Source organism: Dama dama, chromosome 7 (genome assembly GCF_033118175.1).
Source record: "Dama dama isolate Ldn47 chromosome 7, ASM3311817v1, whole genome shotgun sequence".
In the NCBI taxonomy this organism is placed as follows: Eukaryota; Metazoa; Chordata; class Mammalia; order Artiodactyla; family Cervidae; genus Dama; species Dama dama.
Genome location: NC_083687.1, coordinates 14,513,405 through 14,538,398, shown reverse-complemented (window position 1 = coordinate 14,538,398; position 24,994 = coordinate 14,513,405). Strand labels below are relative to the sequence as shown.

The 24,994-nt window shown below is 50.1% G+C and overlaps 1 protein-coding gene and 1 long non-coding RNA gene across 4 annotated transcripts in view; one reads left to right on the top strand and one right to left on the bottom strand.

The window, feature by feature from the left end:
• Positions 1-24,994, top strand: part of BTBD9 (BTB domain containing 9) — a 406,336-nt gene that overhangs the window by 378,519 nt on the left and 2,823 nt on the right. For all 3 annotated transcript variants that reach the window (XM_061146613.1, XM_061146612.1, XM_061146615.1), the window contains exon 10: positions 7,965-8,043. In XM_061146613.1, the coding sequence (XP_061002596.1) occupies positions 7,965-8,043 (79 nt within the window). The remainder of the gene's footprint in view (positions 1-7,964; positions 8,044-24,994) is intronic.
• Positions 16,016-20,174, bottom strand: LOC133059472 (uncharacterized). The gene is made up of 3 exons (XR_009693569.1): positions 19,761-20,174; positions 19,052-19,220; positions 16,016-18,924 (listed from the first exon to the last, which is right to left on the bottom strand). It is a non-coding gene; the product is annotated as an uncharacterized LOC133059472 (long non-coding RNA).

Below are 24,994 nucleotides of genomic sequence, written 5' to 3'. Positions count from 1 at the left end.
CCAGCTCTGTGCCCCGGGCTGGGAGGGGTGCCCCGCCACCGTGCATGCTCAGTTGGCAGGGGACAACTTCAGTATTTCCTCCCTTTTCGAGAATCTTTTCTGAAGGTTTACGTTTGCCTTCCAACCCTGCTCACGCAGGTTGTAAATAAAATGCTCCCCACATACCCTTCCCACTCCTCATCACCACAGTCTTCTCTCCTGTTCTTGGCTCTGCTCTTTTTTTTTTTTTAAACTTTTGAAGCTTTAAATTTTTTATCAAAGATATACATGTTCAGTTTTCAAAGTCAAGTAGGAGCACACGGCTTATAACAAAAGAGCAACAATCCCCTGCTTCACTCTTTTCCAGCACCGACCCTGTTCATTTTGAAAAACAGTACGTTCAAAGAAAGTGTATTTAACACTATGGTTTAAAAATATAAAACTATAAACAGTGAAATGTCTCCTTCCCACCCACCTCTTCATCCAGAGGTGATAGTTTATGTGTAAACCTATAAAAATGTGAGTATTTTTCCCATTTTTTTTTTTATACAAATTTTTCTGTACCTTGGAGATCTCTCAGATTTCTCCCTCCCCGTCTCTCCTGCTGCACAGTCTCTGGTGGTAAGGTCAGCGATGCACCACAGTCTACTTAACCAGGCCCGAGTGATAAGCATTTAGGTCGGTTCTGTTCTGCGGGGCCAACAGTACTGCAGCGCCGGCTCTACGCCTGCCGTGCTCCTGTGCTGGGAGCACGCCTAAGTTAAAGCTTCTGAAAAATCTCATGTGGTTCTGGTTCCCACACCTTCCTCCCCTCCAGAAGCATTTAGATCTTCTGTTTCTCAGCAAGATGCTTTGCTTTCTCCTCCATTGTAGTGGCCACTGAGTGGCCTCTAACTTAGAAACATACGTCCTTCATATCTGGGAAAATTTCTTGTGTTATTTTTACATTTTGTAACTTGTGTCTTTTCTGCTGTTTTTTCTACGTTTTGTAACTTGTGTCTTTTCTGCTCTTTTTTCCTGAAGCATTTACTAATTAAAGAGGGAACCTTTTGGTTTGATCATCTCATTCTCATCCTTTTTCTTCTATTTTCTCTCTTTGTCATTTTGCTTGGTATTCTAGGAAATTTCCTTGACTTAAGTTTCTCTTTTGTTGAATTACTTATTTCAATTCATAATTTTAATTTGCAAAATTGTTTTCTTGTTTTCTTTTTCACGTTATTTTCTTCTTATTTCAAGGGTGTGATAATGTTTTCTTTTACCTTTCTAGGGGTAATATAAGTTTTTTTCTGAAGTTTTACTCTGCTTTCTAAACTTTATCTATATACTCTGAGTTATTTTTCTTTTCCATTTGTGTTTGGTCTCTTATCGTTCATGTTAGAGTCTTTGGTGATCTTTGGTTGTTTACGGTGAAGTGTTAGGCACTGAGAAAGCTGTCACAAAGCTTTTTCTGTGTGGGTGGGCTTGTGGACTTGATTCAGGGTTATGAGACAGGGCTCAGGCATTTCACTGGGAGACCCCTGTCCGCTCATTCCGATCTAGCCCTCTGGGCACCGTCAGTTCCTTCTCATGGAAGTGCTCTTCAGGTCCATCGTGTGGGTCTCAGCCCACTTGTGACCTCACCAAAAAACTTCTTTATCTAAAGCCATGGGCTCCTCTCCGTTTACTTATACTGCCTTTTTTTTTTTTTTCTTCATAGCTCTTCTTTAACTCTTCTATTTCTTTATTTCTTTTATTTGTCTCTCTCTCTCCCCCACTAGAACCTAAGCTTCTTGAGGGCAGAGTTGAAAATAGGGCCTTCTAAAAAAAAAAAAAAAAGAAAATAGGGCCTTCTTCATTAAGCTCTCAAGAAGTATTAACAGAAGGAAGAATGGAGGGACAGAGGGGAGCAAGGTAGGTCAGTATTTCTAGCTCTTTCCTCTTGGGCTGGTCAGAGTCTCAGGGATCCTTCAGTCCCCTGCCTGCAGGTTAAGTCTGAATCATGGTGGCCTGAAGGCCACGAGTGGGAAGGGGGCTGGAAGTCATGCCGCCTGGGGTGTTCACTCCTGTGTATTCCTTGAGCTCAACCCCTGGAGGGCCCACCCTCTGCTGTGCCTGGCGTCCCAGTCTAGACCCGCTCTGTTAAAGGACTCCGGGGGAAACCGCCGTCTCCTGCTGAGGTGGAAAAGGGCTCATCTCCGCTGTGCAGGAAGAAGAAAAGGGGCCCACCTTTTTCCTTTACCTGTTTCCTGCCAGCCCCCTGTCTGCCCCCACCTTCAGCAGTGGCTGGTGACTCGGGACGTGAGCCTTCCGGGGGCCTGCAGTGTGAATCCACTTGCTTTCTGGGTGTTTCTCTCTGGGGTGTTGGCAAAGAAAGATGGTGACATCTTTCGTGCTTTCTTTGTGCTTATTTTATGCTTGTGTGTGTGTATTAGAACACATATATGTGATATGAAACATACATGAAATTTCCTAACTGCCCTTTTAGTGAAGGGAGCAAAGGTTAACCCACGTATTCAATTTGCTGTGTTTAACTGCCAGTCTGGCCCTGGCCAAACACTCCTGGCCCTCTCCCCAGTGTCCACCAGTTCTGCTACAGAAAAATTCTGACATTTGCTTTCTCATTATAGCACAAGTGGCAAAATCACATAATTTTTGACAGCTGAAAAGACCAGGCACCTTGGCATAGGATCTGCAGGATCCCCAGAGAAGACAGGACGAGGCTGAGGATGCAAAGGCAGTCTTGGCTGAGCCCTTTGGGCCTGTGTGGTGCCTAGAGCCGCCCTCACCAGCCCCGCTCTCCCCACTGGCATCCTCCTCTCCCATCTGGCAGCTCCCTGTCCTCTGCTTGCTTGCTTTGGACAAAGACACAGCTGTCCAGAGACCCGGCACACCCCCCGAAGGAACTGACTCCACTTTCCCCCTAGTTTTTATATTCCCAGTTTGGTTAATTTCACCTCTGGCTAATTCTTTCTCACATTAAACACAGACACCGTTTTAATCCCTTCCTTCCTTCCTTTCTTTTTATTTCAAGAACTATTTAAAATGCAGAAAAGAATAAAAACTATTATAACATTCATTCACATACTCACCCCTGGAATTGACTGTAGTTAATATTTTTCACATACACTTTGTCTTTTTATTTTCATCAAAGAAATGAAACTTTGCAATTGGTATTGAAGTGTCCTTTGTTCCCCATCAGCAGAGCCCACTCCTCACCCTCTCCTGAGAGACAGCTGCTCTCATGAATTCAGCATATCTCCTTCCCCAGAATAATCACAGCACACTTTACAAGCATGTACAGTTTTCGTGAATAACATGTGCAGAGCGACTATGAAGCCCCCTGTAAACCACACCATGGTCTGCAGAAGAGCCTCTCAGGATGGCAGTTCTTGACCCACTTTTTCACTCTTCTTGTTAACAGACTACCTACCATATTTCAGTGACAGCCCCAGGATTTTATATGCGTTATAGTATTTAATCCTCATTCCTCAAGCAGCAGCTTTAAAGAGACTGTTTTAAATCACTTGTTTTTCTGGCTTGTTTAATTACTACTATGGCAACAACAACATTTTTTCCTTCCTTTTTTAAACTTCATATACATAATATTTCAGCCTCATTATGGGTTAAAGTGAGTTTTATGGGTGGATCTTGGAACTCAATCAAAATGTATGGCTTTATTTCTCTGAAAAAACTGCTTCCAAACTTTAAACAGCCAATTACCAGGGAGGTTTTGGAACACCACCAGGTTATGAGTTGGGACTGTAATACAGTTTGCGTTGTCCTCTGTTTATGGAAGGACCGCTGATCTCCCCAGAGAGATCGTAAACTTCATCAGGGCAGCACTCCATCTTGCATGTTTCCCATAACACCTAGCAGGTACCAGCCTCAAGAGTGCTTTCACCAAATACTTGCTTCATTCCTTCAAAGCCCAGCTACCTTGTCTGCCTCCAAGTAATGGGTATAATGGGTACTGATGGAGTGTGGTGGGAATCTCTGCAGTAGTCACTAAATCACCACCAGCAAACTCGGTGACTCATGGGGGTCCCTGGGAAACGGCGTGTCTTGTCCAGGTTTATTTGGCTGGCAGGTAATTACAGTAGTAATAACAATATCAGCTATTTCTCTTAGAACCTAGCGTATGCCTGTACTGTTCTAGGTGTTTTACATTTGTTAATGTATTTAATCTTTACACACAAAAAAATTTAGATAGTTATGTTTATTATCCTCATTTTACAGAGAGGAGACTGAAGCCTAGAAAAGCTAAGTAGCCTGTCTGAGGTCACAGAGCTGGCTAAAAGTTCAAACCCAGGAGCCTGGCCCCACAGCCCATGCCGTCAGCCACTTTGCCATCCTCCCTGTGGTTCACGAAAGGCCACGATTAAAACCTGCTGTCTTGACTGTCACCCAGTGAGTCTCTCAACCGGAAATATTTTATATAATAATCCAGTGCTGGCATTTTCGCTTGCTTCACATCACATGATCTGTGTTAAAGGCTTGGATAGTAGGCAAGCTAGAACCTTTTTTCTGATATACATTCTACCAAACTAGTACAAAGAGTGCAGAAGTACAACTAATGTCTCTTGAAGTTCTTCCATCCAAACAACATTTTGGCAAACATGCTTGTAGACGTCTGTCTTAGAATACATATGTGCATAGATATTTACAATTTAACATAATTGGGACCACATTCTAGGTGCATTTTTTTTTTCACTTATTTTTATTAGTTGGAGGCTAATTACTTTACAATATTGTAGTGGTTTTTGTCATACATTGACATGAATTAGCCATGGTAGGTGCATTTTTGTGATGGAGGGTGAGGTATGATTTCCATCAGCATTGGACAAATGAGGAAACTACAGCTCAGCAAGGGGCTGTGATTTGTCCACTGCAGAGCTGGCAAGTGCCAGGCCTGGGACTTCACTCCTGTGTGCGTTTTTCTGTTTGGGGTAAGTGCTCAGAGCAAAGGCCGCATGTATTTTTTGACACTGGTAGTTCCTGTTCAGGCACGTCCTCCCAGCATCCAGCCTTGACTCTGAGCTGAGTGGTGATGTTGCTCTGTTGTCTCTCTGGGAGTGTCGCCTCCTACAGAGGAGATGCAGAGTCCTGGGCGAGCAGGAGTCTTCATGCAGCTCTCCGGCTCTGTGAGAGAGGCGCCAAGCTTCTGCAGAGGCTGGGCGGCCGTGGCGGTGCCTGGCTCTGTGAAGCAGGAGCCTCCTTGGGGCGGCGCCATGGCTATGCATGTGACTCCAACTTGACCATGGCCATCCCGCTGCCGCCTCGTCACTCCCCGCTGGGCACGCGGAGAGCAGTTTCAAAGACGTTCGGAGGAAATGGAAGCCGATACTTGGGAGGGAGAGATGCTCATTACCTCATCCTGACTGGCTTCCCTTCCTGCTCGTGCTTTGGTCTTAGGGTTGTCATCCAGTTTGCTGAAGATGAAATCATCTGTTCACCTCTCGGGCTGTGTTAGTGAAAATGAACTCTAAAATGATTAGATATTAATGCGGTGCAATGGAGGATTGGTATTAAATTGAGGCCTTCTGATCTTGTTACTCCAGCAGTGCTCCTTCCTGCTGAGGCTGCCGCCCTGCCAGCCCTGCTCCCCCCCGCAGAGGGTGGTGGGGCCAGGGCATGAGCCCCTAGGAGGCTGGATGGGAGATGGAGCCGAGGGGGAGATGGAGCCGAGGGGGCGACGGTGGGGAGACGAGTGGGGTTCAGGCCCAGCTCCTCCCAGGACTCCCCACAGTGAGCCCTCACTCCCTTCAGGGCCCTGCCCACACAGTAGGGCAGGGTGGGGGTGGGGTTGTCCAGGGGGCAGGGACACGATGCCAGGCCTGTCTGCACTCTCAGAGCCCTGAGCATGTTGCTGAGGACCATGAGCTTACGAGAGCCAGGTTTTACCTTCCTGTCCAGAAGCACTGGACAGTTTTTTTGGATAAGCACAGGACTAGAAAGCTAAGAAGAAAAAGAGTCTTCTCTGTCTCCACTCCCAGCCCCGTCTCCATCACAGTCCTTTTTGTGAAACTGGCTGCACCTAATATCAGAGCTATGGTTTTTCCAGTAGTCATGTATGGATGTGAGAGCTGGACTATAAAGAAAGCTGAGCGCCAAAGAATTGATGCTTTTGAACTGTGGTGTTGGAGAAGACTCTGGAGAGTGCCTTGGACTGCAAGAAGATCCGAACAGTCCATCCTAAAGGAAATCAGTCCTGAATATTCATTGGAAGGACTGATGCTGAAGCTCCAATACTTTGGCCACTTGATGTGAAGAACTGACTCATTGGAAAAGACCATAATGCTGGGAAAGATTGAAGGCAGGAGGAGAAGACGGAGGACGAGACAGTTGAATGGCATCACCTACTCAATGGACATGAGTTTGAGCAAGCTCTGGGAGTCAGTGAAGGACAGGGAAGCCTGGCGTGCTGCAGTCCGTGGCGTCGCAAAGAGTCAGCCATGACTGAGTGACTGAAGTGAATAGTTGTCTCTGGCTGAGTCACTTGCCCTGGCTCTGTTTCCCTTTCCTGGAGTGGTGGTCTGAGAAGTGCAGTGGACCAGCTCTGGTGTGTGCTGTCATTGCCGTTGGCAGTGGGATGGGGTTCTGATGCCTGGGCAATGTGAACCCCTGGCTTCCCCGACCTGTTGGAGGAAGAACGCACGTCTGTGCTCAGCCCCTGTGCTTAGGGCAGAAATGACCCCGAGGCCTGTCGGAGCCCAGGTCCAGTGTTAAAGCCCCATGGGGCCTTCCTCACAGGCCCACCCTGGCCCTTGGGCTTTCCAATGGAGCTGTGTGGGTCTGGGAACAAAACACTGAGAAAATGGGCCAGGAGTGCAGGCCCTGGGGATGGTCAGATGGCATCACCTTCATGTATGAATAGCCTTTCTACAGACAGAGTGATTTTTCTTATGCTGTTTCCAGAAAACTGCTTCCAGAGGCACAGACTTTGTGCATAGGATGGTAACGACATTTTAATGACCTCAAGGGGCCTGGTGTCCAGGCAGCAGTGAATCAGCCTCTGTGGGCGGCTCATGGTGAGAGAGAAGATGGAACACCTGAAAGCAAAGGGGGAAAAACAAGCCCCAAATATGTGTATTTTCTTTGGTAGCATTACTTGGTAATTAGACAATTACAGGAAACAGCGTCCCCGCAGCTGGCGGCTCCGCCATGTGTGCAGAGGAGGGCTGCGGCAGCCGCGAGCACCTCGCGCTGATTATGAAAGCAGGAGCGGGGTTTGCAGCCGTGGGTGCCGAGAGCCTCGTGCCTTCCTGCGAGCCGGGAGCGGTGAACTGGGAGCAGACCACTTCCTATCGGGGGAGACTGGGGCCTGCTCCACCGGCCCAGCCCCTGCGCATCTGTGAGGAGGGGCGTTTAAAATCCTGGGGCTGCTTTTAAGCCCACCCATCCAAAGACTAAACTGTTTGGGGGATGCGTTGGGAAGCAGAAAAAGAGGGCTGAAGGGAGGCCAGTGGAGAAACTTGCCTTTTCTTCTGCAGGTACCGCCACCACTTGCATGGGGTGGGGGGTCAGACATGGGAGCCCAGGGCTCGCACGGCAGTGAATGCCCTCTTCTGACCTGCAGTGCTGGGCCCAGCTGCCCTGCCGTTGCCCTGCCTGCCTGGCTTCAGCTCCTCCTCCAGAACCCTCCCGGGAAGTCACTGTGCCCGCCGCGTGCGGCCATTCAGCCCACAGCCCTCTGAGGGCAGCCCCATCGTGGCCCTGTTACTTCATGAACCCCGCCCACCTTGACCCCCACCCACCCACCCGCCGTGTGACCACGCTTTTGTCACCACCTGCACGGGTCTGCATCTCATGCTTGCTTATGTGGAGCCTTCACAGAAGGGCAGGCACCTCCTCTGCCAAGATTGTGGGGGCACCGTGTGCTCCTGTCCCCGCTCCACACAGTGGGTGGAGACCCCCGCCCCCTGCACATCCTGGGCTCCGCTGGGCCCCTGCCGTCAGCAGGATCACAGGACGGTGTAACCAAGCAGTGCTTACGTTTCCCCTCACAGGTCCTGGCAGTCAGTAACTTTTGAAAGACGTCCAGCATCCTTCATCCGAATCGTTGGAACACACAACACAGCAAACGAGGTAAGGGTCCCCTTTGGTGAAAGACACTGTGGTACTTCCTGCTATCTGGCTGATGCCTCGTCCCAAGTGAACTGGAACTGTTGGTTCCGCCCATCAGTGGCCTGTCATTCAGACAGCTTGCTCGGTGCAGGAAGGAGGGGCCCCGCTCTCTCACAGGGGAGCTGTTGTTACCATTTCTGGGTGTCTGTTCACCACAAGTGGCAGCCAGCCCCTGCAGCTTCACTTCCTCCCCTGTGCAGAGACCTGGAGAGTCCTCTCCCCTCCCAGACGCCAGCTCTCTCAGGGTTCCTGGGCCCCTATGTGTGGTGTGTGAGGAACCCCAGCTCCACGGGGCGGCCAAGATGCACAGTTGCAGGTTTTCTCTGTCCATCTACCCAGTCCTGCGCCGGCCTGCACATGATGTTCACGGGCCAGCCTCTTCTTCCCTGGCCCGTTCCTCGCCTGGGCCCGGGCGTTGTTTCTGGGGCAGCAGCTGTTCTTTTGGGCCACACCGTCTGGGTGTCCCTTCACCTGTGGAATTCATGAGGAAAGAGTGGATAGGTTATTCTCTCGAGTTCGGGCTCCCGAGGCCAGGGTGGCCGGCAGGTGAGGTTCCTGGGCCTCAAACGTGCTGTCTTCTCTGGCTGGAAATGGCTCTGGAGGACATAGCAGGTTCCTTCAGATGAGAGAGGGGTGGGCAGTGCCTGCAATGCCTTGAGAACCCGAAGGAGGGCGCTGTGAGCTTCAGCACAGGACCCAAGTGCAAACTAGGACCGTGCCAGACCCGCTGGGACTGCCTCCCCTAACAGCGTGCATCCCCCTGGGCCCCAGGAGCCACCTCCGGGCCCACTCACACCATTAAAGGTGAGAAGAATGTCTGTTTCCATTTTGAGTGCAAAATAATCCATCTGTAAGTTAATTGCTTAGCCTCTGTTCCTCAGGTGGGCATAGAGTAAGCGCTGGCGGTGAGGCGTTGGAGTTGGCAGGTGGCCATGCCACGGGTCTGTCTGCTCATCACACTTGCTTTTACACAGTCAGATGTGCTTAGCGCACACCCTGAAGGCCTGACCGCTGGTTAAAGACCACAGTAAGGTTGAAGCTCAAGAGGTAAATGAAAGGCATAAAAATAGTAACCATCCTGCAGTTTCACCCCTGTGTAAACTTTGTCAGATCGGTACAGGACCAGTGTCCTGGGAGTGGAGCTCCACACCAGAAGGGGCTCTGTGCTTGGGGTTTAATGCTCTCCAGCATCCTCTTAAAATTCTTAGTAATCTTACCTTTGGATTTTGTTTTTACGGGAAGAGCACCCACCAGGGGCTCCCCGCAGGCCAGCCTCCGCCCCTCCTCCCTCCCTAGGACGGGTTCTAGGCCACCCACCCTGACCCCTGGTGCCTGGGCCTGTGCACCCTCCTCAGCCTGCCCTGGGACCACTGCCACTCCCAGTGGGACCCCCACCCGTTTGTGAGGAGAGTCAGGATCTGGTGTGGGTCCCCATGCGAGTCACAAGATGGGGCCCTGGGTGCCCTGAGGGTCTGCCCTGACCTGACGCTGTCCCCCGAGCTGGAGCAAGCACAGCATCAAACAGCAGATGGAAACCCTGGGGCACGTCAGGAGAGACCTGGGAGAAAAGGAGAAGCTTTTTCTCTGCCTTTTGAAGGAGAGCCCCACACGTTACACAGTGGGCCCTGGAGCATGCATTATTTGTCAGATAAGAGTTCTCTAGGGCACATCAAGGTGCTTCTGGTTCTTTGAAAAGCATTTTAAGCAGTGAAAATATTGTGATAACATATATTCATTTTGCCTTTGTATTTATTTAGAATAAAAATGATACACGCCCACAATATATTTCTTGCAGAGAAGAGCTTATAAACAGAAGCCTGAAACTTTTGCTTACCTTTTTATTTCAAAACAAACCTGAAAATTATAAAATAAAGAAAGCCATTGATAGTTTTTAAAGCACAAAATTAAAGAATTCTAAACATCAGGTCATAAAGACACTTTCTTCTTTGAAGATGTAACAGAAGTATAAATTTGAATCTGTATTTTATTTTTTTTTTGAATCTGTATTTTAATAGATATTTGAGCCCCAAACAAAACATCATAGTTTTAAAATTTTACCAATAATTCTCAATTTTTCTAACCACTTAAATTACATGTATGTTACTAAATTAGAAAACAATTTGAACATATCTTCACTTAATAGTATATGAAGCTAAAATTAAATATTTTTGTTTGCAATCCCTTGTTTCCTATATAGTGCATTTTTTTAAAGGTCATTTTGTTTTCTTTAGTTCCTGAATGGGACTTTGTAATTGTCATTTAACAGTAGAAGGAATTCTTAAGTCAGAGAAGGCTGAGAAGCACTGGGGCAAGTCAGGTCAGGGTCTTCTTCCAGGTCTTGACCCGACGGCCCTCACCTCTGTCACCAGAGGAATAATTTCCCCTTACAGAACTCAAAAGGTGGCATGCCAGATCCCCTCTCCCTGATGAGTTTACAAAAATATCTACAAGGAGCCCCAGCCACTTAGGACCCGCCAGTTTGGAGACTGGGGTCCCCAGTTTGAATGGGTTGACCTAGGTCACTAATTAACTGGTGACCCCATCATGTATCTGGCTGATGAGCGACTTGCTCAGCTGCTTTATTGAGTGAGTTATTGATCAGGAAGAAAAACCTCAGTGTGGTGTTGCCAACCTGGGAACATCTCAAATCATAAAATAAACAATGACCAGGATCATAAGGCAAGATCCATAAACTGTGTCATTCTCAGAGCAAACAAGAAGGCACAAGAGTTGATTTCACAGAGTATCGGGAATGTCGCGCCGCCTCAGAGAGAGCGTTCTTTATTGCAGCATGCCGATTCTGGGCGTCATATCCCCTTTCTTGGAGATGGGCAGGAAGGTGTGCAGAGTCAGAGGAGTGAGGGAAGCAGGGTGACTGGGGTGGGTCAGTCAGGACTCCTGGGGGGACTGTGATGGCACAGCCAGCAGGGAAAGCAGGCAGGGGTCCAGGACAAGCCTGGTCCAGAGTCCCATGGAGCCAGAACCACGCCATGAGAAGACAGGGGTCAGGGCGCCTCGTCCTTACAGTGGAGGATGGGGTGGAAGGCAGGCCAGGATTCTTCAGTCTGTCCTGGCTTATCTGCCAAGGGGCATCAATAGCCTTCACTGACTCAGAGCCAGGACCTGTCTTTCTTTAGATAGTGAATGTTACCAGCCCCCAGACTGTGCAAATTTCAAGAAGTGTAGATGGAGTTGGTTTCCATCATGAGAGGTAAGACAGTGTATGCAGACAGGAAAAGAAGCATGCCAGTTCTCCCAGGTAAGACCGTTTGCTGCAGGCGCTGCCCCGTGCGGAGAGGGTGTCGGAGCAGAGCCAGGCGGGGAGGTGCGGCTTGGCACCCCTGTGCATTGAAGAGCATTCGGCAGGAGGGCAGGCTGTCCTGGCAGAAGGTGGGAAGGTGGCGGGTGTACGTGGCTGTAGCTGCTGGCAACTCCAGGGCTGTGGCAACAGGAAGGTTCCAGAGCTAAAATCCTTGGGGATTTCTTGCGCAACGTGGCCATGTGTCTGTGTTGCTCTAGTCAGCCCAGCCTCCCCGCACCAGGCTCGACATCTGGCCGCAGGCTGATCTGCACCCCCAACCCCGACCCCTCCACCAGAGCCCCCCTGCCTCCACCAGGGCCAGCTCTCGGGTGACGGCAGCCAGGCAGGCTGAGGGCGTTCAGATTTCTTGATCACCTGTCCGGACACGCTTCTGATTTCCTCGGCATTTCATGCCTCTCCTTTGGGAAGCGCGTGTCTGCTGCTGGCATCTGTCTCTCATCTTCCTTTGTGAGCACCAGGCAATGAATTCATTTAATTTTTTAGCTACATTTACGACTTCTGTCAATAAATTCCCTTAATGTTTACCTTTCGAAGAGCGCCACTTGGCTCCAGTGACCTCTTGCTCCTTGTCTGCTCAGCATTTCCTTGTCGTGTCTCAACGTCTCAGAATGTTTTCCTTTCATTGCCCACCAGGGAGCCTGTCATCCTGCCCCTCCTTGGCTCTGCCCCCTGGACGTGCCCCTCCCTCTGCTACTCGGAGGCGGCTTTCCCATCCTCGTCTCACGCTCAGCACTAGACGGCAGGCACATGTGGGTTTGTCTGTCAGCGAGTCCCTCCCCCCCGAGACCCGCTGTCCTTCAGTTATTTTCATTCATCTGAGTCTCCCTGGTGCCTAGAGCCGAAAAGGTCTCCTGGCTTTTCCCCCATCACTTCCTACTGGTCTCATCGCCAGTGCAGCTGCGTGGTCCTTCCAGCCCCCCTGCCTCGACTGCTGCCTGACTCTGAGCTGCTTGGGAGGCAGATGGGCTCTCCCGCCTGCAGGAGGTTAGAAACGGCCTTGTGGACAGGACCACAGACATCCTGGTGGATCTGAAGTTTCCTCTCGTACCCAGGCAGCAGCCGTGCTGGTTCTGACGCGGCATCTCTCACACACCTTTCGTTCGCATTCCGCTGGTTACCAGAGAAGAGCAGCAGAGGCACACCGCTTCGTCCTTAAGGAGGCTGTCAGTCTGTCAGCCTGTTTCTTCTTGTGCCTGTTTCGCTTATGCCCGTTTCTTATTTTGGCTTTGATGAAGCCTGGTTGGAGAGCAGGTTGTGGAGTGATTTTTCAGGAGGTAGAGACCTCAGGGGCACAAGCAACCCCACGAACTAGAAAGGACTTGTAGGAAAAGCCTTCTTCCTACCATATGGAACAACCAAGTTCCTGCTCACAAGAACCCACAGGAAAGAAAGCCTTTGTCGAGTCAGTAACAGAGAGTGAGGACGGGGTGGACAGTCTGTAGGCAGCTCCCAGGGCTCTAGTTATGTGTTGAATTTATGTAGCTGAGGAAAGAGGCTGTATGGTGTTTTTTTGTCTTATGTCCCGGCCCTAACTTGGGCCCGGCATGTGTGCGCAGAGTACCTCCTTCCTGAGTGAGCGGATGAATCACTCAGTGCATCCGTCCATCGCTCCCTCTCCCCGTCAGGCAGCCAAATAAAGGAAAAGGTTCAGTGAAACAACTTCTCATCCCCGCGGTCCATGGGGGTGAACATCACAGCGTGTCCAAAGATAGAGCCAGCACCGAAGAATCCGTGTAGTGGGATTACATTTGTACAAACGTCAGAAACAGGCAAAACTAAGCTATGACATCTAAGGTTGTGCACACAGAAGTGATTATTATTAAAGGCAGGCTGTGGTTTTAATAGCAGGGCAGGGGCTCAGACCAGGAAGGGACCATACGGTGCCAGCAGTGTTTCTGGTTCTTGACCTGCGTGTGGTTTACATGGCTGGAGTTCACTCTATAGTTATTCAACAAGCTGTACATTTGTATTTTATGCACCTTTTAGTGCATAGTTTTCATAATAAAAAATGTTCTAAGCAAAAGGGATAAATTGATGAGGAAACCAAAGCTGAGCAATGTTAAGTGATTTATAAGAGTTTGAATTTCAAGCAGTTTGGCTCTTAACATCCAGGGTTGCTCTGTCTCCCAAAACGGCATAATGTTGGGTTGGCCAAAAAAGTTCATTTGGCTTCCCCATGACTCTAGTAGTACTTATTTGTCTTTAACTTGATTCGAAACAGTTTGGTTAGATAGTATTGTGACCGCTGTCATATCAGCATGAATTTTAAAAAGTTTATCAAAATTATATAAGCATTTTAATATTGAAGATGGAAGAAAAAAGCAACATTTTTGGCATATTATGCTCTATTATTTCAAGAAAGGTAAAAAGACAACTGAAACATGAGGAAGGATTTGTGCAATGTATGGAGACAGTGCTGTGACGGATTGAATGTGTCAGACGTGGTTTGTGAAGTTTCATGCTGGAGATTTCTTGCTGGACGATGCTCCATGGTCAAGTAGACCAGTTGAAGTTGATAGCAATCAAATTGAGACATTAATTGAGAACAATCAATGTTATACCACGAGAGATAGCTGGCATACTCAAAATATTCAAATCAAGCGTTGAAAATCACTTGCACCAGCTTGGTTATGTTCCTCGCTTTGATGTTTGGCTTCCACATAAGTTAAGTGAAAAAAACTGTCTTGACCTTATTTAATGAAAACATTTCGTTTTTAAAACAAATTGTGACAGGCGATGAAAAGTGGATACTGTACAATAATGTGGAACAGAAGAGTTTGTGGGGCAAATGAAATGAACCACCACCAACCAAAGGCCAGTCTTCATCCAAAGAAGGTGATATGTATATGTTGGGATTGGAAGGGAGTCCTCTGTTACGAGCTCCTTCCAGAAAAGGAGCTCATAATTAATTCCAACAAATACTGGTCCCAGTTAGACCAACTGAAACCAGCATTCGATGAAGGGCATCCAGAATTAGTCAATAGGAAACACGTTATCTTCCATTAGGACAATGCAAACCACAAGTTTCTTTGACGAACAGGCGAAAACTCACCATTGACTGGGGCGTCCTTGGCTGGGACACCCGCTATACATTCCAGATTTCTCTTTATTTTGGCCTTTATAAAATTATTTTAATGGAAAAAGTTTCAGTTCCCTAGAAGACTGTAAAAGATACCTGAAACAGTTCTCTGCTCAAAAAGATTAAAAGTTTTGGGAAGGTGGAATTATGAAGTTGCCTAAAAAATGGCAGAAGGTAGTGGAACAAAGCAGTGAACATGTTGTTCACTAAAGTTCTTGGTGGAAATGCAAAATGTCTTGTACCTTTACATAAAAACCTGAAGGAACATTCTGGCTAACCCAATAAATAGTAAAGCCGCAGAAAAGAGCCCAGCTCTGCCCTGGCTAGGCCATCAGGTTAGATGTTGGGGAGCAGGTGGTTCCTGTGGGCAGGCTTTGTGCACCAGCCTGCGCTCAAACCAGGAGAGAAACCCAGGCAAGGGCCCTTCCCTAGAGGGGCTATAGCTTTACCACCGGACAGAAATCAGCCCACAGGAAGAGCACCTGAACCCTGGGGTGGGGGCGGGGGGATGATGTGAAGCACAGGAGCCTGAGTGAGGCTGCAGTGAGCTGAGGCAGTGGTGGCAGGTGGGCACGGCCCTTTGGATGGGTTTTCTCATCTGAAGAGCGGATCACGTGATCCCGGCCCTGGATGGGCAGACAGGGTTGTGCAGTGGAGGCTTTGGGAGGGTGGAGGGTGCAAATTCCTCCCGGCTCCCGGGAACTGGCTGCAGAAGGGTCCCTGCCGACACCAGCAGGGTGGAGAATCTGTAAGTGGCTGCTTGAGCTGCCCTCCAGGACCAGTCAGCGCCGAGCCTGGAGTGAGGCAGAATTTATTTACAGGCTCTGTCGGGCCCGTGAGTGGCTGTGGGCTCCCAGTGCCATCCTTGTTCCCATAGCAACATGTGGCTCTAGTGAAGAAAAAAACAAAAAGAAGGAAACAGATTCTAGTTTTGTTTTTTGTTGTTTTTTTAAAAAAAAAAAAAAAAGCTCCCTCCTGGCCTGGTGACAGTTCAGTTCAGTTGCTCAGTCGTGTCCGACTCTTTGTGACCCCATGAACTGCAGCACGCCAGGCTTCCCTGTCCATCATGAACTCCCGGAGCTTGCTCAAACTCAAGTCCATGGAGTCAGTGATGCCGTTGACAGTTGTGACAATTATTTCCCAGGCCCCGTTCCCCGGTTCTGGTCACTCCCTTGAGGATTCCCTCCAGGTGGCATTCGCCAAAGGATGTCATCTGAGAAACAGCCTCAACGCACAGGGCAGGGAGGTGGGGGATGAGCCCAGGAGGAGAGAGAAGTAGGAAGGAAGGAAGGGGGGGCCTTGCCCAGTGTGGACCAGGAGCCCTCGGCCTTGGTGCCAGCCTTGCCCCCAACCAGCTTTGTCACCTCTCCTCCCAGGCTCTCAGGACACTCGTCTTTAAAATAAGGAGAGTGGACTAGATCTTAAAGGTTCCTTCCCAGTGAGACAGAAAAATATTTAATTTATAGTACAATTATACAAGACCTTTTATAGACGTCTTTAAATGTCTTTTAGGAAAGATTTTATTGGGAAAACAAGGGGAAAGTGACACAGCAGTGAGCACGTCATTGTTCCAAACATCCCACAAGCCTTATGGCTGTTGTAATGGAGCAGTTCTGCACCAAACAGCTGGCCTGGGAGGGGTGCCCACAGCACCTGAGCAGGTGGGGCCTGGGGGCCACTGGGCGGCGAGATGGATGGAGACGCCAGCTCGTGAGGATGATGTCCAGCCATGTCTTGCTGTGGAGCCAGTGGTGAGGAGTCAGGCCTGAGATCTTCATGCAGTCAGAGCTCTTCAAGACAAAGCAGACACATCTGGATGAAGTGAACAACTGTCTGTGGCGGTGGGGCCACTAGAGCAGCCTCTAGGGGAGAGCAGAGGGCCCCAGTAAGGCCGAGTCTGCCAGTTCCCCCTGGGAACTAGAACATTTCTCCTTTTTTGCCTCAGTTTTCCAGATTAATTAAGAGAAAGAATCTCTCTCCCAGGAGCTCTGGAGTACGCACACAGGAAAAGCAGAGGTCAGGGATTCCAGGGCTGCCAGAGGTGACATGTTCTGGAAAGGCTTTTCCCCAGAACCTTCCAGGCAGTGGAGTTCCAGATATTTGTGAGTGCCCGGGCTTATGGGAAGATGGCAAAGTGACATTGGAAAGTTAAAAAAAGCCATTGCCATATAGAAGCAGTGTCATCAAGAAGCTTACTCTCTTACCTAGTAGGAATAAATACTCATGCAAAACTATTGGGGTATCCTATCACCCCAAAGCAATGCTGAAAGGTTGTTGCTCACAACCTGGAAATATCTTGCTGTGAAATGGGTTCCTTAACTGAAAACCGTGTTTTGGGCTGTTCAGATGTACATACATGATACTCTGATTTTAAAGTGCCATGTTTTATTGGAAATACTTGGTCTTCATTTTTAAAGGAACAAAGGTAAAACATCTCTATACAGTCTAGACAGACTTGGAACTTCTGTTCCTGAGACAGGTGTAAGAAGACGTAATTGTCAGCATCTTCAAGCTCAGTAGGGTTTGCTGAGCACTGAGTGTGTGCCATGCTGCCACACACGTTGCGAAAGGAGAGAGGAAGTCTTCAGGGTGTGTAATTCAGAAGCCACATCTCTCTTTCTGACTTATGGGCAGATATCATTGAGAGGTAGGTATCTATTTATAAAGATATGTCACCTCGTAAATGTAAGTTGAAAGCTTGGCTCAGAAATCCTACTTGTATTGGTTGGTATGAAAGAAGTCTGTGAAAATTACTCAAGAGAAACCTGAAAAGCAAGGTAGAGTCATTGATCAACATTTATTAAATTTTCCTGATTTCTGCTACAGTTCACAGTGGGTTCTGCTACAGTCCACAAGTGGACTCATAGGCCAACTTGGGAAAATTGACAGAGGCCTCTCTCTCTGCTTTTAAAAACCTTGGGGACCTCCCCAGGGGAAGAGTGGATAAGAATCCACCTGCCAGTTTAGGGGACGGAGGTTCAATCCCTGGTCCAGGAAGATTCCACATGCCACAGAGCAACCAAGCACATGTGCCACAGCTGCTGAGTCTGCACCCAGCGCCCGTGCCCCCCAGTAAGAGGGGCCACCAGCCACAGTGAGGAGCCCTACCCGCCGCAACTTTGGAAAGTCCGCGCACAGCACCAAAGACTCGCCACAGCTAGATAAATAATAAAATTTTTTAAAAATGTCAGGGGAAATGGCATTTGTTAAAATGTCTCAAAAAAAAAAAAAAAAACCAACACCTTGAAGACACGTTGAACAAAGAGTGCTTGGGGAATCACTCTAATGAAAAGCAGCAAAGAGTGGCCAACCAAGGAATCCACCAGTTCACCAAGGATACGTGTGCATCCTCTCCAGGATTCCCAGAGAAAAGATTACCCAAGACTGTCTGCAGCATGTTGAGAATTACAGCTCCCAGAGAGGAAAGGAAAGGGATAATAAACAGCAGCTACAAAAAAGAACACGCGGATGGTGACTCGGGCTGTGTCGGCCTCATGCATACGACTACATTCCAAATTAACCAGCTCCTCCCGGGGGACGGATCCAGAGGCCTCGAAGCTGGTTTAGCAAAGGTGCCCCTTTGTGAGCAGCGGCCATCAAACTGGCTAATGGGAGGCCTGACTGCTGAAGAGGGGAGGGAGGGTGACTCGCCGACGGGGTAATGGTTCTGCATAAATTCGAGCACAGCTCTGCGCCTCATTCACTTTGTCACAGCCTTTCCAAGGGCGGGGGTTGCAGTCTTGGGAGGGTTTGGAGGAAAGAAATGGAACCACACAAGCTTCTGAGCGAAGAGACTCAGGACCCGGCTGTTCCTCCGAGAGGGAGGCCCCAGGTATGGCGGGACAGGCCCCAGGCCCTGACGACTGCTCCGGGCGACAGTGACCCTGCAGTGTCTGCGTGAGGAGAGCGCGGCGTCCCCACCTCCATCCCCACCTGCCCGCTGGTCCCCGGGGGCCTGGGGTCCTGAGGGAAGAGCCCCAGCCTTGAGCCACACGGTGGCGGTGAGGGCGGACATGGCCATGCTCACCGCCTTTGCAGCATCCAGGCCTGGCCTGGGTGTCAGCTTCACACGGTCGCCGTGCGGGCCCAAGGCTGGTGGGTTGAATTACTGACAGACCGCTGAGCCGGCACATTGTACAGAGGGGGCGGCGAGGCCCAGGCCTTCATCTGGACGTCCTCCCAGTGCCTCTGCCTGGAGGCCACGCCCGCCTCTTTGCACGCCTTCCTCCTGACCTTCAGGCAGGATCACGCTTGCAGGCTGTGTCTTCCTGCTCGCTCGCTGCCCTGTCGTCGGAGTGAGGAGCTGTCCTGGCACCCAGAGGGCACAGAAGCGGGAGCGGCCCCTCCCCGCGGTGCACCCCCTCCCGCTCCCAGGCTGCGTTCCTCTGCGCGGGTCCTGACAGCGGGGGCTGCGTGGCCAGCATTCGTCTCAGTGAGGTCGCTGAGGTTTGAAAAACAAGCAGTGGAAGGAGGATCAGAGGCAGAGTCCAGGTCCAGTGCTTGCGAGCCCGGGGCCACCATGGTCCCCCAGCCTCTGTCCTCCCAAGGGGGTTCTCTGTCAGTCTTACCAAGCCTGTTATCAGGTGCTGTAGTTTATCCTTTTAAAATGCTTCTTTCTTGTTTATCCCACATTGCTGTGTTCTGCCTCAGAGGATTTCAAGTTTAAGGGTTTGTTGTCATCTACTTGCTTTCTTCAGACCATTATTTGTCACCACAAACATATTCCTTTTGTGATATCTTTAATTGAAGCAACACTTAAGTGTTTAAGTGTCTCCTCTGTCCAGAAGCCCTGGCTGCCTGTCTGGGTCCGGGCCAGGCCCCCGCCAAGCCCTCTGAGGCACAGCCTCTTGCTCCACTGTCCCTGCGGCCCAGTCCCGCGGCTCCCTTCCTGTGCCATCACATGGGGCTGGGGCGCCCACAGAGGACCCCTCTGACCAGCCCTGCCTCATCCTTCCAGGCCCAGCTCAGGAGGTGTGCCCTGCCCCACACCCTCCTGGCTCCCCGCATGGTCAGAGCCGGTCCATTCATGTCTCTGTCCTCACTCAGAGTGTGGTGTGCCCTCCAAGGGGCCAGAACTCACCGGAGGGGTCCAGGAGGTGCCTCGTGTTTGGGGTGACCACGTGCGTGCACTGGGAGCCCCTGAGCCCCGTCTGGGTCCTGACCACACCCGGTGTCCTGCACCCCCCGGCCCCAGCCTGGCACCTGGGGATGCCGACCCCGCCCCTCGCACCGCCCTGAGCCCTCTCGCTCGGTCCCGCCACACCCTGTACCTCTCACCCGTCCTTCTGTTTGTAAAACACCCTTTGCACTTGGACTCTTCTCCATGCGGTCTGTGACTGGACAGCTGTTTCTTGTGTGTTGCCTGGGAGTCGGCCGAGCCCGCTGGGTGCTGGAGACGCTCAGGAACCCGCATCAGTTAGTTGGTCCCTTGGTGACACCCTTGGGACTCCAGGGTCACAGCCTGAAGCGCAGCTCTGACCGCCGGCCCTGGTTCCTCACGGTCGCTGTGGAGGCTCAGCCAGGCAGGCCTCAGGGGCTCCCGGTCCCCCCACTCGGGGCAGAGCCTACGCTGAGCTCCGCGGGGTCAGGGAGCCGTGTGGGCCCGATTCCCGGGGAGCAGCCGCCGGACGCTGAAATGCTGCCATTGGGTGTGTTGGGAGTAACAGCCATTTGCATTACTGCTTCAAAACAGGTAGGTTGGTGAGCTAGAGACAGTCGCGCGGTTAGTTTCGTCTCACAGGTAGAGAGAGGCTCTAGACCGTCCTCCAGGCTTCCCGCCGCGCCGCGCGGCAGAACGCACCCGCCCCGGGCCAGCGCCGCCCGCGGGGCCCCTTCCTCAGGGGACGGCCAGTTGGTCAGCGGCCGCGGCGCTGGGGCCGTCTTTGCTTTTCACTCAGAGTTTTTACTGGTTGGTTTATTCTTGTGTGAGGCCCTGAGCGGGAGAAAGGAGAGCCACGCCTGGGTCCTTGAGTCCGGGAGCTGACAGCTCTGGGCGCCGCGGGAGGAGGAGCCCCAGCCCCGCAGGCGGCCCTGGAGCTGAGCGACCGAGGGAGGCCGCGACGGCCGGGAGGGAGAACGCCCGCCCGGGGCCAGCGACGGCCGGGGCTCCGAGGGGCAGCCTCGGGGTGCCGGCAGGCGGACAGCCGGCGGGGGCGCGGGGTGGGGCGGCACGCGGGGCTCGCGTCAGAACGGGGAAGGCATAGTAAAGCGGTGTATTCAGAGCAGGTGGGCGCCGGGGAAGACTCGGCCGGCCGTGTTGAGAAACGGAAGGATGTTTGTTCGCTTACAGGGAGGTGTGAGGGAGGATCCACTGACGGGGCGGGAGTGTTATGGAAGCAGAGGTTTGTTCTGGGGGGTCATCATGTCTCCATCGTGTCCTTGCTCATAAAGCAAGAGACTCAGTAACCCAGCAGGAGATGGTTCTGTCACTTCAGAAGCTAGAAGAATGTGGAGCTGATGGAGATTAATAGTCGGTACTTAGAAGAAATTTTCAGATTTACCCCAAGTAGCTCAGGTTAGAGCCAATGGCCCTGTAGACAGTTTTTAAATCCCCAGAAAAGGCCCTCCCATCAGGCTGCTGACAAGTAAGCACCTGCTGATAGGCCCAAGTGGGGAGATTTGCTCAAAAAAAAAAAGAGGGGGGGAGAAAGAAAGGAAGGAGAGACCTGGGGCTGATCCCGGGCAGCTGCGGCTTCGGGGGTCCACAGGAGTCAGCACCAGCCTGAGCTTTAGAGAGAGGGGTGCTCACAGTGAGAAGAAACGGGCTCTGCCGTACAGTGAGGGCCCGCCGGCCCACATCAGAGTCTGAAAGCTAGAATCTGAAACAGCGGTAGACAAATGAATTGAAGTGGGAATGTGGAAAAAATAGTGATGCAGGGAGGTAAGCATGGAATTTATATTTTAAGTATAATTTCCCGGTTGATATTACTTTGTCTCCTCTGTGAACCTGATTCTGCAGGAGGGTGCACGTGTATGCGTACGTAGTGATGTGTGGCTGTGTGCGTGGAGTGGGTGTGTGGTGCGTGTGTGCACAGTGCGTGTGCTTGAGCTGTGAGGTCGTAGAGCTCAGGAGGAAGGGGCAGCCCCACCCCAGCTCTCTGCACCCCTGAGCCCCCTGCAGTCTCCTCCGCCTGGCCCTTCCTCGGGGAGGGCGGTGCGTGGCCAGCCAGGCCTGCCTCCTGCCCACTCCCAGCACTCCAGTCCTTCTCTACAGACCAGCCTTTATCCAGGACTCAGGAAACGGGCAGATCCAAGTCCAGTGGCTCCTCTCTAGCCAGTAGGCCGCTCAGAAGGAAAGGGTGCGCCCGACACAAGCAGAGTGAGGCTTGAGCTCTCCTGGGAGCACGGGGTGGCCAGGGCTGGGAGCCTGTGCTGTCTCTCACAGCTGTCCACACAGGCCCAAGCAATCACTGCACACTGCTTACATGCTTCTGTAAATTCACTGACAGCTTTACTGCAACTCGCATCGTCTTATATCTAGGACCCAGGGCTGCTTTAGGAGAAGTCTGGAGACCCGAGGGAGGAAACCCTTGGGGCACAGTAGCACGGTGTGAGAACCAGGGCCCCACCAGGTGTTTGTCCAGGACGCTGTGGTTCTAGCAGTGGGTCTTCTGTCTCCTGGTTTCCCAGCCGTGCTGACCTCTGGCTCCCTCAGCCTCAGCTCCTGTCCTGTTACTGGCCCAGCGCACCAGTGTCTCCAAGGCTGTCTGGTGCCATCAGGCCCCTCTGGAGCTGGCACTCACCCCTGAATCCCACTCCAGCTTTCTGCCCCAGAGCCTCACCCACCACCGTCACCTCTCCTCACAGTTGGCCGCTTGGAACTTCTCAGACGTCACTTGGCTGGCTGTCTCCTTCCCAGCGTCTTTACCCATATTATTCCCCTTGCCGGAACACGTCTAACCATAAAATGTTCTTGCCTTCCCTCCCTCCCTAAAGTCTGTTAACTTTTATTTTAATTTTATTGAGGTACAGTTGATTTACAATGTTGTGTTAATTTCTTCTGAACAGCAGAATGACTCCAGTTATATATATACACACACACACACATTTTTTCCATATTCTTTTCCATTATGCTTTGTCAGAAGATACTGAATACAGTTCTGTGCTTTAGAGTAGCGCCTTGTTGTTCATCCACTCTGTACAGTTTCACCTGCTGACCCAGAGCGCTCAACCCTTCCCACCCCTCCCTCTCCTCTTCTCCCGAGGCAACCACAAGTCTGCTTTCTATGTCTGAGTCTGTTTTTGTTTCATAGATACGTTGATTTGTATATTTTGGATTTCACATGTAAGGGATACCATATGGTATCTCTCTCTTCGTGGCTTACTTCACTAGGATGTTAATCTCTAGATCCATGTTGCTGCAGATCTGCCTATAGATTGCGGGAGGGGCGGGGTGGGAGGGGGCAGCCACATGGCTTGTAGGATCTTAGTTCCTTGACCAGGGATCAAACCTGCCCCTCAGCAGTGAAAGTGTGGAGTACTAACCACTGGACTGCCAGGGAATTCCTGCTTGTTAACTTTTAAAAGGACTCTCTTGAGGGCTTAGTCTCCTCAGTTCTATAAGCAATGGCCTTCACACAAGTTGTTTTTATTGTTGTTGCTGAGTCGTGTCCACTGTTTGCAACCCCATGGGCTGCAGCATGTCAGGCTTCCCTGTCCTTCACTATCTCCCAGAGTTTGCTCAAACTCCTGTCCATTGAGTTGATGATGCCATCCAACCATCTCATCCTTTGTCACCCCCTTCTCCTCCTGCCCTCAATCTTTCCCAGCATCAGGGTCTTTTCCAGTGACTCTTCGTATCAGGTGGCCTAAGCATTGGCGCTTCAGCATCAGTCCTTCCAGTGAATATTCAGGACTGATTTCCTTTTCGATTGACTGGTTTGATCTCCTTGGTGTCCAAGGGACTCTCAAGAGTCTTCTCCAGCATCACAGTTTGAAAGCATTAATTCTTTGGTGCTCAGCCTTCTTAATGGCCCAGCTCTCACATCCATACATGACTACTGGAGAAACCATAATTTTGACTATATGAACCTTTGTTGGCAAAGTGATATCTCTGCTTTTTAATATGCTAAGTTTGTCATAGCTTTTCTTACAAGGAGCAAGCATCTTTTAATTTCACAGTGGCAATCACTGTCCACAGTGATTTTGGAGCCCAAGAAAATAAAGTCTCTCACTGTTTCCATTTTTTCCCCTTCTATTTGCCATGAAGTGATGGGACTAGATGCCATGATCTTAGTTTTCTGAATGTTGAGTTTTAAGCCAGCTTTTTCACTTTCCTCTTTCACCTTCATCAAGAAGCTCTTTAGTTCCTCTTCACTTTCTGCCCTAAGGGTGGTGTCATTTGCATGCCTGAGGTTACTGGTATTTCTCCCAGCAACCTGGATTCCAGCTTGTGATTCATCCAGCCTGGCATTTTGTAGGATGTATTCCATATAAGTTAAATAAGCAGGGTGACAATATACAGCCTTGATATACTCCTTTCCCAACTTGGAATCAGTTCATGGTTCCACATCTGGTTCTGACTGTTGCTTCTTGACCGGCACACAGATTTCTCAGGAGGCAGGTAGGGTGGTTTGGTATTCCCATCTCTTGAAGAATTTCCCACAGTTTATTGTGATCCACACAGTCAAAGGCTGTAGTGTAGTCAGTAAAGCAGATGTTTTTCTGGAATTCCCTTGCTTTTTCTATGATCCAGTGGATGTTGGCAATTTGATCTCTGGTTCCTCTGCCTTTTCTCAATCCAGCTTGTACATCTGGACGTTCTTGGTTCAGGTATTGTTGAAGCCTAGCTCGTTTTGAGCATTACCTTGCTAGCATGTGAAATGAGTGCAATTGTGTGGTACTTTGAACATTCTTTGGCATTGCCCTTCTTTGGAATTAGAATGAAAACTGACCTTTTCCAGTGGTGTGGCCACTGCTGAGTTTTCCAAATTTGCTGGCATATTGATTGCATGACTTTAACAGCATCATCTTTTTAAGATTTGAAATAGCTCAGCTGGAAGTCCATCACCTCCACTAGCTTTGTTCATATTATGCTTCCTAAGGCCCACTTGACTTCACACTCCAGGATGTTTGGCCCTAGGTGAGTGACCACACCATCATGGTTATTCCAGTCATTAAGACTTTCTTTGTATAGTTCTTCTGTCTGCATATCCCCTAAAAGAGCTTTGGGAAAAAAAGTATAATTTTTCAAACATTTTAAGTAAAACATTTGTTTAGTTTATAATTATGTCAATAGGATATAGGAAAAAATAAACATTTTAAAAGATGGAAGATGAGGACTAATTATTAGGAATACATAGTTGATGACATGATTTGCTAAGTTAGATTTTAACCAACTCGTTGAATTAAGGGACACCAAATCTGAAAATAATTGTGGAATCATTCATGGGTTTTAGCCAATGTATTTTGAGAATGTCTTCATAATTCTGGAAAATTCGTTACGTTTAAAAGAATTACATGAGTCACATATACAGTTCAGTTCTGAGTTCAGAACATCTACCCCGGGCCAT